The sequence below is a fragment of the Mustela nivalis genome (genome assembly GCF_964662115.1).
Source record: "Mustela nivalis genome assembly, chromosome: 9".
Classification (NCBI taxonomy): domain Eukaryota; kingdom Metazoa; phylum Chordata; class Mammalia; order Carnivora; family Mustelidae; genus Mustela; species Mustela nivalis.
The window spans coordinates 63,666,378-63,681,093 of NC_139028.1; the positions used below are offsets into that span (position 1 = coordinate 63,666,378).

Below are 14,716 nucleotides of genomic sequence, written 5' to 3' on the forward strand. Positions count from 1 at the left end.
TGACGTGTGCACTTAGATAGTCTGAGATGGACAGCACGGCTTGATCAAGTATTATTACCTGTTTTTCAAGTCAGTGTATGTTTTGCAAACTGTGTTCCCTATTTCAATTCTCAGTCCCACCCTCGCCTCACACTCTCCAACAACTTGGCTGCCAGCAGGATCCTTTTCCTCTCATCACTCCACAGGGGAAGGTCTGGAACGCAGCCCCGGGGCCTGCAGCTGCAGCCACTTTGGCCACCAGGGGGCAGCAGGGCAGCATCCACGAACTGGGGACCTATAGTGGCCCAAGCACAGGCCATGGAGGAGGAAAGCCAGCGCTCAAGAAAGGATAGGTCTGATGCTCTGAAGTGGCCTGTTTGCTTCTCTTTGTTACAGGGAGCCAAAAAGAGGAGGAAAATGGGGGAGTGTGGAGGGATGGGAGCTGGGGAAAAGGAGGAAGAGTGGGGAATGAGGGGAGCAGAAAGGGGTCCCTAGAGCTGGCAGCTGGGGATTTAGTGGTAAATTAATAGAGACCTTAATAGGGCCATGACGCACACACACACCGGGTCCTCTCCAGACTCCCCATCTCCTCCTGCCACCTCCAAGCCCATCTCCTTCTAATAGTTTGACCTCCTGGCAGACCCTCTTCCCTCTGCTTTCTCCAGGGTGGCCACCCACCCGAAGCCCTTCTGCTACTTGGTGTCTGTGGGGGCTGCCCTTCCCCCCAGCACTCTCCCTAGAACACAGATGTGACAACTCAACACAGGCATAAACACACACACATGCACGCACACATACACGCATTAGCACAGGCTGCGTGGTGACCATGCAGTAGGCTTTGAATTTCCTCCTCCGCATTTTGCAGTTGCTTTGGTCACAAAGGCTGGTCTAACAGTTTAATCCCACAATGAGGTGGGACTTTTCATGTGGCTGCTGATTTGGAATTTGGCTCCAGGACATAAATCTGAAGATACATAGTGGGTAAAATACCCTACTTTCGACAGAAACACGAAAACAAGTGGGGTCAGACACTTGCTCTGAGTTTATTACCCCAGCTCTATACCACCCTCCATGCTGATTCCACAGGCTGAACACTGGGCTCAGTGACCTTGAAAACATCCCTGCTGTTGTGAGCTGTCAACCAAGCCAGGAGAGGGGAGCTCTAGAAAAGTCACTCAGGAGACTGGGGCATAGGAGCCAAGGGTCTCAGCAAGGAAGGTGAGGCACACTCAGACTGGGTGAACGAAGAGATTCTTTACAAAGGTGTGGGCTGGCTTTTGGAGGGCTCCACGCAGAGAGGCACTGATGGACATGTGGTCATAGCCAGAGAAGCAAGGACAGCAAGAAAGGGCTGTGGCTGTCCTGGGGAAGACACACTGGTCCCCTTCCTCTTCCCCACCTTGCCCAACACCCAGAGGAGAGAGGGACCCAAAGGAGTGGGGAGAAGGCTCCCCCCAGCATTGGGGAAGAGGAGGGGTGGGCATTAAATTAAGTAGGGATTGGAACCTTCAGCTGGAGTGAACTTTGTTGCAAGTGACTCAACTATTTGGAGTTTACCATATAAACAGTTTATGGATGGGAAAGGGAAATTAGACATTGGGTAGGCAGGACTGATAGGAAAATAAAAGAGCAGTGTTTGTGCCTGCCTGCATTCTCACTGTTCAGCAAACTGGAAAAAGAAGTATTAACAGTTCCATTTTGCAGACAAAGAAATCGAATTTGTGCTCACAGAGCTGGTGATAGCCAAGCTGGGACAGAACACTACTCCTCCTACCTTGACTTCCCTGGGTCCCCCAACTCCTCCTTTCCCCAGAGCCACAGCTTGGTAAGCCCGGATTCAGTGCCAGCTAAAGCCACATTTGGTAAAAAGAGGATTGAATCGGGTGCTCCAGGTTCCCAAGATCCATCCCCTTCCACCCACCTCCCCCAGGCCTCTTTCCAGCAAGCCCACCTGCCCTCCTCCAAGATGAGCTCTCAGAAGGCACAGCCCGGTGCTGAGGAGGGCAGCATCTAGTCTCCACGCTGACTGCTGTGTGGCCTTAGGCAAGGCACAGCTCTCTCTGGGCCTCTTGTCCCTCTAAGCAGCCAAACCATCCCCGGGGTCCCTGCCAGGAAGGAAAACGGATTCCAACCAGTCCTGCCTTCCAGGGGACTCATGCGCTGCTTCACAACAGCCTTTGGGAGCTAAGAGGGAAGCCACGTCGAGGTGGGGACACCCAGGGAGTAGGGGCAGGGAAGCTATTTTTGGGCAGGCAGATCTCCTGGTCACTGCAGGACAATGGTCCAGGGCAGCCATTGTGCTGGGAGTGGAAAACCCTTTTCTGACTCCATCTCCAACAGCTGAAAATAGTCCAGGGTGAGCCCTTGGGGACTGAGTCTGGGGCCATGACTGACTGGCCCAGCCCCATCCATTGTTCCTGCTGGGACAGGGCTGAGACTGGACACCTGGCTGAACGAGAGCCAAGACGGAGGTAAGCTCAGGAAGCCTGTACTGGAGGAAGAGCAGCTGGGCAGAGCCAAGCCTCATGGCAGATGGGGAAGCTGAGGCCCAGAGAGAAGGGATTCCCCAAGACATCTGGTGCACAGGGGAGAGGAGGAGAGGGCGGCTTCGGGAGTTCATCTCCCCCCCACCTGCTTGCACATACCACTTGGCAAGGCAAACACCTCTCCCACCCTCCATCTGCAAGGGGCAGGGCCATTAAACAGTGGACCAGCTCTGCTCCAAGTTCCCAAGGGGTGCCCATGGAGTCGCTTTTCCTGTCACTTGATGCCAGGGGAGAATTGCTGCCAACTCTAGCCCTCAGAACTGAGAGCCCAGGGGGCTGGGAGAATGCCTGGGGGAGCAACTGTTAGTTGTGCCTTTGCTGAAGAGCAAAGTGGCTGATGCCCTGAGGCAGGAGAACTGGGACTTGGGAGGCAAGGGATCCAATCTCCAGAGAGTGGCCCAGAGAGGGTAGGCAGCTAGCCTCTGGCCACACAGCAAAGTTGCCCATCTGTTGCTTGCTCTGGCCCAGCTCCCAGCTGGTCTGCGTCTCCGGGGTCTTGGTTGAACGAAGTAGTTGTTACAGCACCCCATAATGGCAACCATCACGTAGGGAGAAATGACTAAGCCTGTTGCCATGGCGAGTGGGAGCATCCTGAACCACAGGGGCTGGCTCCAGAATTTGGTATCAATGCCCTCCCTCCTCCTCCCCCTCTTGCCTCTGCATGCTGCCCTCTCACAGCCTGGCAATAAGATTCTACACACACACACACAGGCCCATGGACCTGAGGGCCACCTAGTGCCAAGCAGGACAGAGGGAGTTCTCACACCTTACCCCAGGGTAGACCTGCTTTCCTCCTGCTCCATCCTGGGAAGCGTTGGTCACGGGAGGCCCACTGTGGCTCACTGGCTGGACATTCCTCTCCTCCCATAATGCATCCTAGCGTGGTTCTACACTGTTATGTCAACTCCACGAGGACAGGGTCCAGCCGCTTGGCCTGGCCTCACCTTGGCACTGTGCCAGCCGTGGAAATGCTTACCCAGTGCCTGGGACTGTTTGAAGTGTTTCATGCGTTATCAATCCAATGCCCAGTGTGGGAGGGAGGATGTTCTTTCAGAGATGAGAAAACGGAGGCCCAGCAAGATTCAGTAACTTGCCGGAGGCGCCACAGCTGCAAGACGCAGAGACCCCACTCGGGCAGCAGTGGTAAAGGCTCCCCACCCCCACTACAATGCCCCTTCCAGCTCGAATCCCAGGGAGGGCTGATTACACACCCTCCTGCCCAGCAGGGACTACAAGCAGCCTGGGATGCCGGAAAGGGAACTAATCTATCTGATGGACCCGGATTCCATCCTGACTCACCCCTGGCTGCCTGTATAACCTGGAGCAAGTCCTCACATCTCATGGCCTGTCTCCTCTTCCGCTAAATGGGGATGATAATGTCTATTTCACACAGTCATGGGGAAGAATAAATTAGAGCGATGAGAGGTGCCTGGGACGTGAGTTAATACAGGAGTATCCTTCCTCATGAGCTTGACTCAGAACAGAAGAGCTCAAGTCTGCTGTGACAGGGTGGTGACAGAGTAGTAGTTCTGGGGGCCTGACCTTCCTCTTGAGCCCTGGGATACCTGCCCAACCCCCGCCTGGGGCAGAGATCCCTCACATGCCAGGGCCCCTGTCCTGGATGCACCAAGCTCACCGAGACTAGCCACTGCAGGGAGGACAGCAGACCTTTACCTCCCTGCCCACTGCTCCCCTTCTCTTCTATGACCCAGGCCTCAGAGCTTCAGTGCCACAGCTCTACCCACCAGCTCCATGTGGTGGGGGGAGGGGAAGGTGCTAGGGCAGCAGGGGTGATGACAGGAATCCCACTAAGGCATGGACCTGAACTAAGGGGAGCAGAGCAGCAGCGACAGCCTGAGCTGCTGGCACACATCCAGGCTCCATGCTGACCGGCTGAGTGACCTTGGGGCAGGCCCCACCCCTCTCAAGTCTACTGCTGGGCTGGATAATCCCCAGGGTCCCCATCAGGTGACTATGCCCTTTCACAGTGGCCTTCAAGAGTCAACAGCCCCAGGAAGTGATGTCAGGGCAAGGAGGTGGGGTAGTTGGGAGGGAGCAGGGAGGCCCAGTGAGTAAGAGGATATATTTTGAGAGCAGGCAGGTCCCCCCACGTCACTACTGGACAATAGTCAGGGGCTGGGAGTGGAAAATCCTGCTCTCACTCCAGCTGAAAATAGCACAAGGCAGGGGTCAGAACCTCACCCACTAGGTGGATGGTCTAGGCACTGAGCAGCAAGGACAGACGTCCACATCGAGGGGTCAGACAGTCTTATTGGGGTCCACGGGTGGAACCCTGGGCCTGATCCTCGTTCCCTTAGAGTCTCTCTGCACTCCCCCCCCCCCAAACACAGTGTCTGACACTGGATTAGATGGTAAGGCCCTCCTTTCCCAGGTCCTTCGTGCTGAGAATGTGCTGGTTCAAGGAAGACCTCCTGGGGCTAGGTCATAGTGTTGGCTCCATGTGCTGTAGGGCCCTGGGTTCTCAGGGTCTCCAGGACAGCCACTTGAGGAGTAGATGGAAGAACATGAAAGAATGGGGACTAAGGGTACTTGGGCCTACCCCCAACCACAGATGCACACTCAGGAGCCCCCAGAATCATGGTGTACAACCTCTTGCCTCTGGGTCTAAGCAGGACCAAGGGAATCAGAGCCCAGCATTTACACTCTTAGGTGTAATCTTACCTGGGCATGGGATTCCTATAACTAGGATGGGGTTCAGCCTGAGCAGCAGCTGGTAGGAAAGAGACAGGCTTGGGCCTGCAGGAAAGGCTCAAGGACAGTCTGCAAAAAATAGTCACAAAAAAGCTCACAGGGTCTCCGGTCACATTAACAGAAGTATAGGACCTAGAATGTGGGAGGTGAGCATTTCACACTACTTTGAGCACATCACTACCATTGCAATCCAGAATAATTTTTCTGGATCCTGGCTTTTGATGGGTCCCTGCTGCATCAGGGAGCTGTGGAGCTAGACTCAAACTCTTGAGGAGAGGGTGCTCTGTTCTGACAAAGTAGAGTGGGAAGGGTGAAGAAGTCATAAGAGGGAGGCAGAATTTGGGTGAGAAAAGAATCTTCTCTCAGGCAGAATGGGCTGATAGGGCAGGGGGTGTCCCCGAGGGAGGGAGTGAGTCTTTACATTTGAGATTAAGAGTGAGTCCTGTCAGCTTTGCCCTACCCCTGTCCTAAAGCTGAGCTGGGCCCTGTTCATCTGAGTTCTACAAATCTCCACAGTAGTGCTGGGTGGGCCCAGAATCTGTCACAGGTGAGAAAGATCTCCCTCACCCTAAGCCCTGACCCAGGCTAAGCACAAACTATTATGCCACATAGCTGGATTTTCCCAAGAGACAGAGGAATGGACAGGAAGAGAAATGAATCTCTCCCATACTTAGCGCCTGTGCGAAAGAAACCTCAGGGAAAGGCAAGGAGGGAGCCCTGTCTTGCTATCCTCGTGATCCAACCCCAGCCTCATTCCTGCCGTGAGCCTAGGCACTGGCTGCCTGGCCTGCTTCCAGTTCCTGCATACCCTGCTTTCTTGTCCCCATGTCTTTGCCCAAGATGCACCCTGCATCTGGATGTTCTCTGATAAACTGCTTTTCTCAGAAGCTACAGCCCAGGTGTGTCCCCCACTGGGTCAGAGAGCCCAGGCAGCCTCTCTGACCCAGTGGTCCACAGCCCCAACCACGCAGTGTTATCTATGGTGTGCTGGAGCCTCTTGGCTCTGCTTGCAAGAGCCAAGTGTTACATTCTCAGGAACTGTGAAAGGAGGTTGATGTCACATTAGTAGTCTGAAACTGGCCAAGGCAGGAGTTTATCTGCACCAATGCTGTTGGCAAGGCTACAAATAAGGGGGCTCCCCTCACCCCCTGGAGAATCAGTTAGATGGTTTAGCATTTAGCAGCACATGACTGGTCATAGCCATTGAGCCCTAAAGTGGGGGGATCCCAAGGACAGGACCCCACCTGACTCCTGTCTGCTGAGGCAGCTAATGGGAGGGCAGGTGGCAGAGGAGTACAGGCTGGAGAAAGGACCCCAATGTGGCTGGTGAGAGCTTCTTAGGCTGTATCGTCATCCTCAAACCACACAACAGGGCACAACGCAGTAGGTAACAAACACGTCAGTACAAATTACAGCCTCAAACTGGCTCCCAGCCCAGGGGAGCCTCCAGCTGGGTTTCTGACATCAGTTCCCTGACGTTTCGTTCATCATTCAGGATGGGGCTCCTCCTCAGAGGAAAGAACCATCCAGACCTGCCCTAGACCCCTCTGCAGGAAGCTCTGGCTCAGTCCTGGCACCTTACCAGGGTCCTTTGGTCAGCCTGTAACCCTGTCCCTCCTAGGTGGCTCAGGCCAAGACTGTGACCTTGGTAAGTCACTTTCCCCTCTGGGCCCGGTTCTCCATTTGACTTCATCAGGCTTTGATCAAGCCTTGATCTGACCTGGCAGGCACCGCCAGCTATCTGTGTGGGAGCCAGGCCAGGGGTCTTACCCTTGCCTTTCTTGAAGCTCTATTCCCCAACTCACACACACAAATTGTGACAGGCATCCTAGGGACTGTTGAGATCTCTGGGCCACAGACAGCATTCTGAGCCCCTGCCAAATGACAGAGCACTGAGGTCACGGCTCCCTTGACCATCAGGCATGAGTCACTAATGGGGCCCTATCTAGGGAGAATATCGCATCTGCAGAAGTCCTAGCCCCTACAGCCCCAGCCCCCATATGAACTTGCACAGGCCTGAGGGGCTCAGGTCCTACAGCCGGATGTCCTTAGTGTTCTCACCACTAGCTGGTGTCGACTCTGTCCGCCTAGAGTCCTCACTGCTGGTCGATACGTCTCTGGTCCTCTTGATGTCAGTCCGGTCCGACCTGCGCAGGCCCACTCTGCGGCGAGCTGGGGCCACCGGAGTGGGGTCGGTGGGCGGCTTGGCATCTCGGGCAAAGCGCACGAGCCTCTGCCCGGCCAGGAAGTAGAGCACAGGGTCCAGGCAGCTGTTGGCACTGGCAAGCGGTCGCGTGATCTTGTAGGCCATGTTGACTGCATTGAGGGTGTGGCAGCTGAGGTCCAGTGAGCGGAAGGAGTAGTAGAGAGTGCGCGTGACGTGGAAGGGCAGGAAGCAGAGCGCGAAGACTGCCAGCACCACCGCGATGGTGCGCACCGACTTGCGCTTGGCCCGAGGCAGGCCTCCCGATGTCCCATAGGCTGGCTTCAGCAGCCGCCGAGCCATGAGCACGTAGCACACCAGGATGGTGGCAAAGGGCACAGCGAAGAGCAGCCCCAGCATCACGGAGCTGTAGGCCACGAACTGTCCGAAGAGCTCGGGCGCGGACGTGTCGTGGCAGGTGATGCGGTCACCACGTGCGCTGGTGGTGACGAAGTAGAGCACGGGGGACTGGCAGGCCAGCACCAGCACCCACACGGCGGCCGCCACCCGGCGGGCGTAGCGCGCGCGGCCCCAGCGCAGCGAGCGCAGCGGCCGCAGGACCCCCAGGCAGCGGTGCAGGCTGATGCACGTGAGAAAGAGGATGCTGCAGTACAGGTTGGTGTAGAAGAGGAAGCGCACGAGCTTGCACAGCACCGTGCTGAAGGGCCAGTGGTCGCCGCGCGCGTAGTAGTAGACCAGCAGTGGTAGGGATGCGGCGTAGAGCGCATCGCACACGGCCAGGTGGAACATGTACGTGGTGGATGCGTTCCACGTCTTGAGGCGGCACAGGAAGATGTAGAGCGCCGCGGCGTTCAGACACAGCCCCAGCACGCACACCACGCCATAGGACACGGGCAGCAGCACATACTTGAAGTCCTCATTGAAACGGCACTTGTAGCCCAGCTCGTCCCCTTCCCAGGAGTCATTGGCAGTGCTGTTCCAACGGCCCAGGCCTGTGGCCATCGCCCTGAGAGGGAGGGGGATGGCGGGGGTGGGGGCGGGGAAAGAGAAGAGCTATCAGGGTCATGAGCGGGGCTGGGGGGGGGGGGAGCCCTGACACACCCACCCGATGGGGGCCATGAAGGACCACGCGCACCCACAGAGCCCCTTGGTTCAGATCTGCCCAACCAGGTTCCAGGCCTTTGTAACCATTTGACCTGGCTCTCTCCCCGACCCAGAGGGCCCAGAACCGTGGGACCCAAGAACTTCGAGAATGTGTGAGTTCCATGAGTATCAGGGCCACATACCTCTAAAACTTCAGGACAGGGATAGGCAAACTACATCCGGAGGGCCAGAGGCAGCTTACCAGTCTGTTTCTGAAAACAAAACAAAACAAAAACTTGACTGGAACACAGTCATACCCATCTATTTATGAAGAGTTGAACGGTTGTAACAAAGACTGTATGTTTCTGAAAGCCTAAAAAACTACCACCTGGCCTTAAAAAAAGCTTGGCCACCCTGCTCTAGAACCTCAGGAGCACAGAGTTCTAGATCAAGGACCCTGAGCTCTAGAATCTGAGGAGATGAGGGGGTCCCACTGCAGTGTCATCTCAGATTCACAGAAAAGGGTCTCTAAGGATGGCTGCTTGGCCCACACCCAGCGTCCACTGCCTGCTGAAGCGTTTCTGGCCAGTAGGTAGTCCCTACTTTCCTGGAAGCATTAGAAAGTTCTTTCCTTTAGGGGCTTCTGGGTGGCTCAGTCAGTTAAGCCTCTGCCTTTGGCTCAGGTCATGATCCTAGGTCCTGGGATCAAGCCCCACATCAAGCGGCTCCCTGCTCACCAGGAAGTCAGCTTCTCTCTCTGACCCTCCCCACTGCTTATGAACTCTCTCTCTAATACATAAAATCCTAAAAAAATAAAAACCATAGTTTCTTCCTATAAAAAAATATGAAAGTCTAAGATACAGGTCATTAAAATAATTTGGCCTAGGTCACATAGCTAGGGATGCCTACATTTCCTATCCAGATCCACCCCACAATGGAAGGGGTCACAGGAAGGAGGTAGTGAACTCCCTGTTTAGGGGGTAAAAGGCTCTTCTAGCAGAGTCTGCGGAAAGGCTTGTGTCCTGTGTGTGGGTGTGTCTGGGAGGACAGAGAGAGGAGATGACATGTGAATTCTCCCTATCCTAGGAGTCTGGGACTGTACAATTCCCTTCCTTTTGGAACCTGAGGTCCTGAGAGGCTGGGACTTGAGGATTCTGTAGGGCCGGGAACACTCACTCTCTTAGGCCTCTTAGCTTCCTGCCCAGCCTAGAAGCAATAGTTCAGGCTCCCTGAGGTTGAGATTAGGGGGCTGAAAGACGCATAGTTCCCTCAGTTTCCCTTCTCTGCCCATGCCCCATACCCCCAACCCCAGAATCTTATGTGTCTCCTGTTGTCAGCAAATGTGCAAACAGGAAGAAGGGAGTGTGTACCTCTCAGAGATGCAGGTTCCTCCTCGAGGAGGCAGGGCTGACCCAGGGTGAGGAGACAGGGAGGTTACGTGATGCCAACTGAGTAGGGGCAGCACCCCCGCCAGGGGGAACTCTAGTTAGGGCTGGCCTGCTGGGACCCCTCTGGCCTAGAGCCAGGACTCAGGACCTGGCATCAAAGCATTTCCTGTATCCCACCCCTGCTCCACACTGCCCATGCTGCCTTCACCCTCCCTGCCTCTCTAGCCTCAGTTCCCCCCAATCCAGAGGAGTCTTTGTAAAGACAAAATCATTCCTTTGCTTGAAACCCTCTGTGGCTCCTGCCTATTCTCTGGAGAGAACTCTGCTCCTCGCTCTGGTACAGTGGCCTTCTCCTGAATCTTCGGGAAGCCCTCTCAGGTCACCAGAGGAGGAGAGACAGGTCTTCACCGAAGGCTGTGCAACAGCGGGGTGTAGTTGGCTAGGGGAGTGATGTTAAGGCCCAGGCTGGGGGCAGGCCTGGGGACGCTGAGAGGGGAGAAACTAGCCCAGAGGGAGTTTGGGGAGGGGAGGGTTAGGAGAGGGAGGCTGGTGGGATGCCTGGCTCAGGGGTGGGGAGGAGGAGCAGGTATGGGGAGAGAGGCACTCCTTGTCAGATATGACCATGCTGAGGTCTGGCCGGTCTCTCCTCTGGGTCAGGGCCCTCTCCCCCACGCCCCACCCCCACCCACCCCCAAACTACAGTATCTCTACACAAAAGTTTTCTGGCTAATCCCTAAAGGTGGAATTTCTGATGCTAGTGAGATGGGTGGGGACTTCCCTAAGTCTCTCCTGAACCAAGGAAACTGCCCTTTCCACCTGTTTTAAGACATCCGGGCCTCCACCCACTCAGGCCAGCTGGGGACTCCATTGCCATGGCCTCCATCCAGAATGAACCTGCCTGCCCTGTCCCTCCACTGGCTGGCCCCCCAGCTCCTGCTTATAAAGATAGCCAAATCCCCAGTCCTCTCCCTTGGCCCTCCACTCTGCCTCTCCTTACCCCCAATGTCCTCGGGGTCTCACCCCCAGTTCCCACCTAACTTTGTCCAACACCACTCGCCAGCCCCTCTGTGCCCAGTTCTGGCTGGTCCTGCCTTGTAAGTGCCCTGCCAGGCTTCCCTACCTTTGCTTAAGCTGTTCTTTCTGCCTGGAAAGCCCTCCCAGAACCCACTTGCACTGTACCCCATCCTGCTCACCCCTCCAGGCTCTTCTCAAATGTCACCTCGTCTCTGAAGCTCTGACCCTCCACCATCCCCGACGTTCCTCACACCCTGTTGGCAATCTGTCTTTCCACCCTCTACCCCAACACATTCCAGGTGCTCCTAGAAGGCTGCGTCCATCTGATTCTTTTCTCTGTCCCAATCACCCAGGAAGAGGCCTGATCCAGAGCAGGTATGACACGAATGAGAGAACGAGTGAATGAATTAATGAAGCAAGCACAAAAGGATACAGGGGTCCAGGGGAGGCTGAACCTTATGACAGTGGCTCTTCTTTCCCTTATCCCTCTGAGGGCCTCCCAAAGTGGCCCTGACACAGATTTCTCAGCTGCCTACCCTCGCTGGCCTCCTGGGGACCAGACCACCTGAGGCCTAGTCCTCCTCCTGCCCTAGGCAGGCACCTGGACTGCCTCTCAATTTCAGGAGGCCTACCATTCTCCGGCCAGGCCAGGGAAATGCCAGGGGGAGGGGAACTGGACCCAGGCATTCTGGAGGTGCGTCAGCTGTCTGAGCCAAACACATTCTTTCATCTTGTTCATCCCTGGTTCAGGTCATGGGGTCAGCCTGGATCAGGAGTTCCTGGTCCTGGTGCCCCCTTACCCACAACCCCTCATTTTGTAGGGGCCAAGCCTGGGCTGAACAGCTTCCATGCAACATCTTCATTTCACCCCCTCACCCCTTACTCCTCAGCAGATGCTGCCACAGAGGTTGAGCTACTCATTCAAGGTCACACTGCTAGGAATGGGAGAAAATGGGCTTGATACCAGGGCTCTCTGGCTCTGAAACCTGAACTCATCACAGTTTGGGATGAGGGAGCAGGGTAGGGATCCCTCTCAACTGAACCCTGCTCAGCATATACATGCACACGAGTGAAGCTGCACGGGCCTCCCAGCCAGGGAGGCCCTCCCCACCTCCCAGCACGCCCATACCTGACCAGCACTTGCTCTCCATCAGGATGCTCAGTGCCTGCTCAGGTTCCTCACTCATGAATGCACAAGCCTGGACCAGGACACAGGGGATTCTTTGGGAAACAGGAAAAACAGGTCCCAAGGCCTGGACTACACCCAGCTTCTAGCATTTCTCAGAGCAGCCATGCTGTGGGCTCTGTGGAACTGGAGACAGCAGGTGCTCTTGGTTTGCTGGTTGCAGGAAGTCACCTGGGCAGAGCCCTCCCAGGCCCACTTCTGATGCTCTAACGTCAGTCCAGAAGAGGCAGGCTCTGGTGTACTTGTCCCAGTAGGAGTGCCCGCTGCCCACTCACAGCCCTAGCCATCTACCCTTGGCTCATGTGGTGCAGAGATGGTTGCTCCCAGCCTCCCTCCCCCGGCAGCCCCTTTCACAGGAGTGTGGCTCTGCTGGGGAAAGTCTTTCTTTCACAACCTGCAGGGCTGAGCATCATCTCCAATGCCCCCCCCTTTCCATCCTGGTCTGTGCTTCAGTCCCTACAGTTGCCTGGTATACACTGGACAGTACTCATGCCAACACAGATTTGTTCAAGCTAGGCCTCTTCTGGAATCCTCCTCCTCCCTGTCCCACCTGTAATCATTCCTCCATAGGTATTATAAATACACATGAACACACATGGACATAGCCAGATACCCAGAGACTTACACAGTCACATTCAGATGTCTGCACAGCACGAGCACACACATGCATGCGTGCGCACATGCATGCACACACACGGTGTCCTAGACAGGGCCTGGAAGAGCCTTTAGAAATCACCTGCACCAGGAGCACCTGGGGGCTCAGTGGGTTAAGCCTCTGCCTTCAGCTCAGTTCATGATCACAGGGTCATGGGATCGAGCCCCGCGCCTGCTTCCCCCTCTCCCTCTCTCTGCCTGTCTCTCTGCCTACTTGTGATCTCTCTCTCTGTCAAATAAATAAATAAAATCTTAAAAAAAAAAAAAAAAAAAGAAATTACCTGCATCAAACTCCTATTTGACAGAGGAGGAAACTGAGGCTCTGACAGCAGATCTCACCATACTCCAGGGACAGAGCCAAGACTGGAGCACAGGCCTCCTGGATTCTGGCCCTGGTTCTTATCTCTTGTCTTGTCTGTGAGGCCCTCACACACAACAGGCACAAGGTTTCATTGAGGGGGTGGCTGGTTCCCTGGGGGAGGGACCCCTCTGGATGTGCAAGTCCCAGCATCCGCCAGAACCTCAGGCTCATCAGAGGAGAGAAGGACATCTCCTTCATTCTTCCATCTGCTCCATTTCCCTACAATGGGAGGCAGGGGGTGCTGGTCTGAGATAGCTAAAGCCAGGTCTCCAGGCTGGAAGCAAAGTGCAAGGGGGGGGCGGGTGGCGCCGATGTGGGAAGAAGAGAGGAGACAGCCGGCTGCAGGAACAGGGCAGGAGGGGTGGTGCGGAGAAACGTCCTAGTGATCTGCCAACCCGCTGAGGAGTCCAGTGACCAAGGAAAGAGCTTCACCTTTCCCCCTACTCCTCCCACACCACTCATCTCCTCAGGAGATGCCTTCACTTAACAGACAAGGTGGAGCAGAGCACTTTCTTGAAGCCTTTCCTCCCATTTCAGAGAAGGATCTCTCCCACCTGTCTTTCCACGCTGTAAAACTCTAATATATCCTCCACACTATAGCTCCTTCCCACCCGCGTGTCACCCCACTCACCAGGTCCTGTCAGTTCCACCAGTGCAACAGCTCAGTCAGGCCCCTCTTGCCCAGCCCACGGCCTCAGGCTTGTGTTTCTTCTCCAGACCACTGCATCAGCCCACAGGCTTGCTGGCATCCATCCCCTCCCTCAGTGGGACCCCTACAGTCCCTCTTTCACACCGCAGTCACTGGCTCTTCCAAAAACGCAAATCTAACCCTATACTGTTGAACTAAAACCCTTCCATGGCTCCCCTATTGCCTTCAGGCTAATGACCGAGCTCCTGAGACTGGCATTCAAGGCTCTCTGGCTGAGCCGACCCAGGTCACCCCGCTGGACAACTCTGTCTCTCTGCCTTCAGCCTCATCTTCCCATCCCAAGCACAACAGTCCCACGGTCCTATCTTTGCTCAAGAAGGCCGTCCCTTATCTTCTAACATTTATGTCATAATAAGAGTGGAGTGTTTTCTCTGTAACCAATCCGTATTAGGTAGACTGCCTCTCATTTAATCCGGAGAAGCTCAGAGAGGCTAACTAACCTCTCCAGGGTAACAAAGGTAGCCAACTGCAGCCTTGACCTGACTTTAGGAACTGTGCCCCTGATCACTACCTCTTATCCTCCACAGCCCAGATCCTCTGCTCCAGGAAGCTCCCCGACCAGCCCTCTTTGAGCCCCATGACTCTGCCTATCTGGTCAGTTGTCTGCCAGAGGGAACACCCTAGTGTTCTAGAACTCCAGGTACTAGAACTACTACTCTTCCTGGTATTTCCTCAGAGTGAAACACCTCTGATGGTTACCGTACCCATTTCACAATTCCAAACACCACCACCAACAACAAACCAAGGCCAGAAAGGGTAGCCCACGATCTCATCTGAAGTCACCAGTGAGTGAGGGGCAGACTAACTGCCCCCTTCTACCTGCCTCCACCTCTATCCCACCTGGACTTCTCCTTGGAGTCCCAGGCTACTTAACTCAAAGCCACAAGGAGGGGCTGAGGCAGTTTCCAGGCCGGCTACGG

General features: G+C 55.3%; 1 protein-coding gene across 6 annotated transcripts in view; it reads right to left on the reverse strand.

Annotated features, from left to right (window-relative positions):
• Positions 1-1,003: 1,003 nt before the first annotated feature.
• The window catches only part of P2RY2 (purinergic receptor P2Y2), an 82,864-nt gene continuing 69,151 nt past the window's right edge, over positions 1,004-14,716 (reverse strand). For 4 of the 6 annotated variants that reach the window (XM_082749768.1, XM_082749767.1, XM_082749763.1 and 1 more), the window contains 2 exons: positions 8,688-8,756; positions 1,004-8,407 (listed from right to left, as the gene is read on the reverse strand). In XM_082749768.1, the coding sequence (XP_082605894.1) occupies positions 7,270-8,403 (1,134 nt within the window). In that variant the 5' untranslated portion in view covers positions 8,404-8,407; positions 8,688-8,756 and the 3' untranslated portion in view covers positions 1,004-7,269. Of the gene's footprint in view, positions 8,408-8,687; positions 8,757-13,007; positions 13,307-14,716 lie in introns of all 6 variants that reach the window. The other 2 variants (XM_082749765.1, XM_082749766.1) reach the window with 1 other exon arrangement.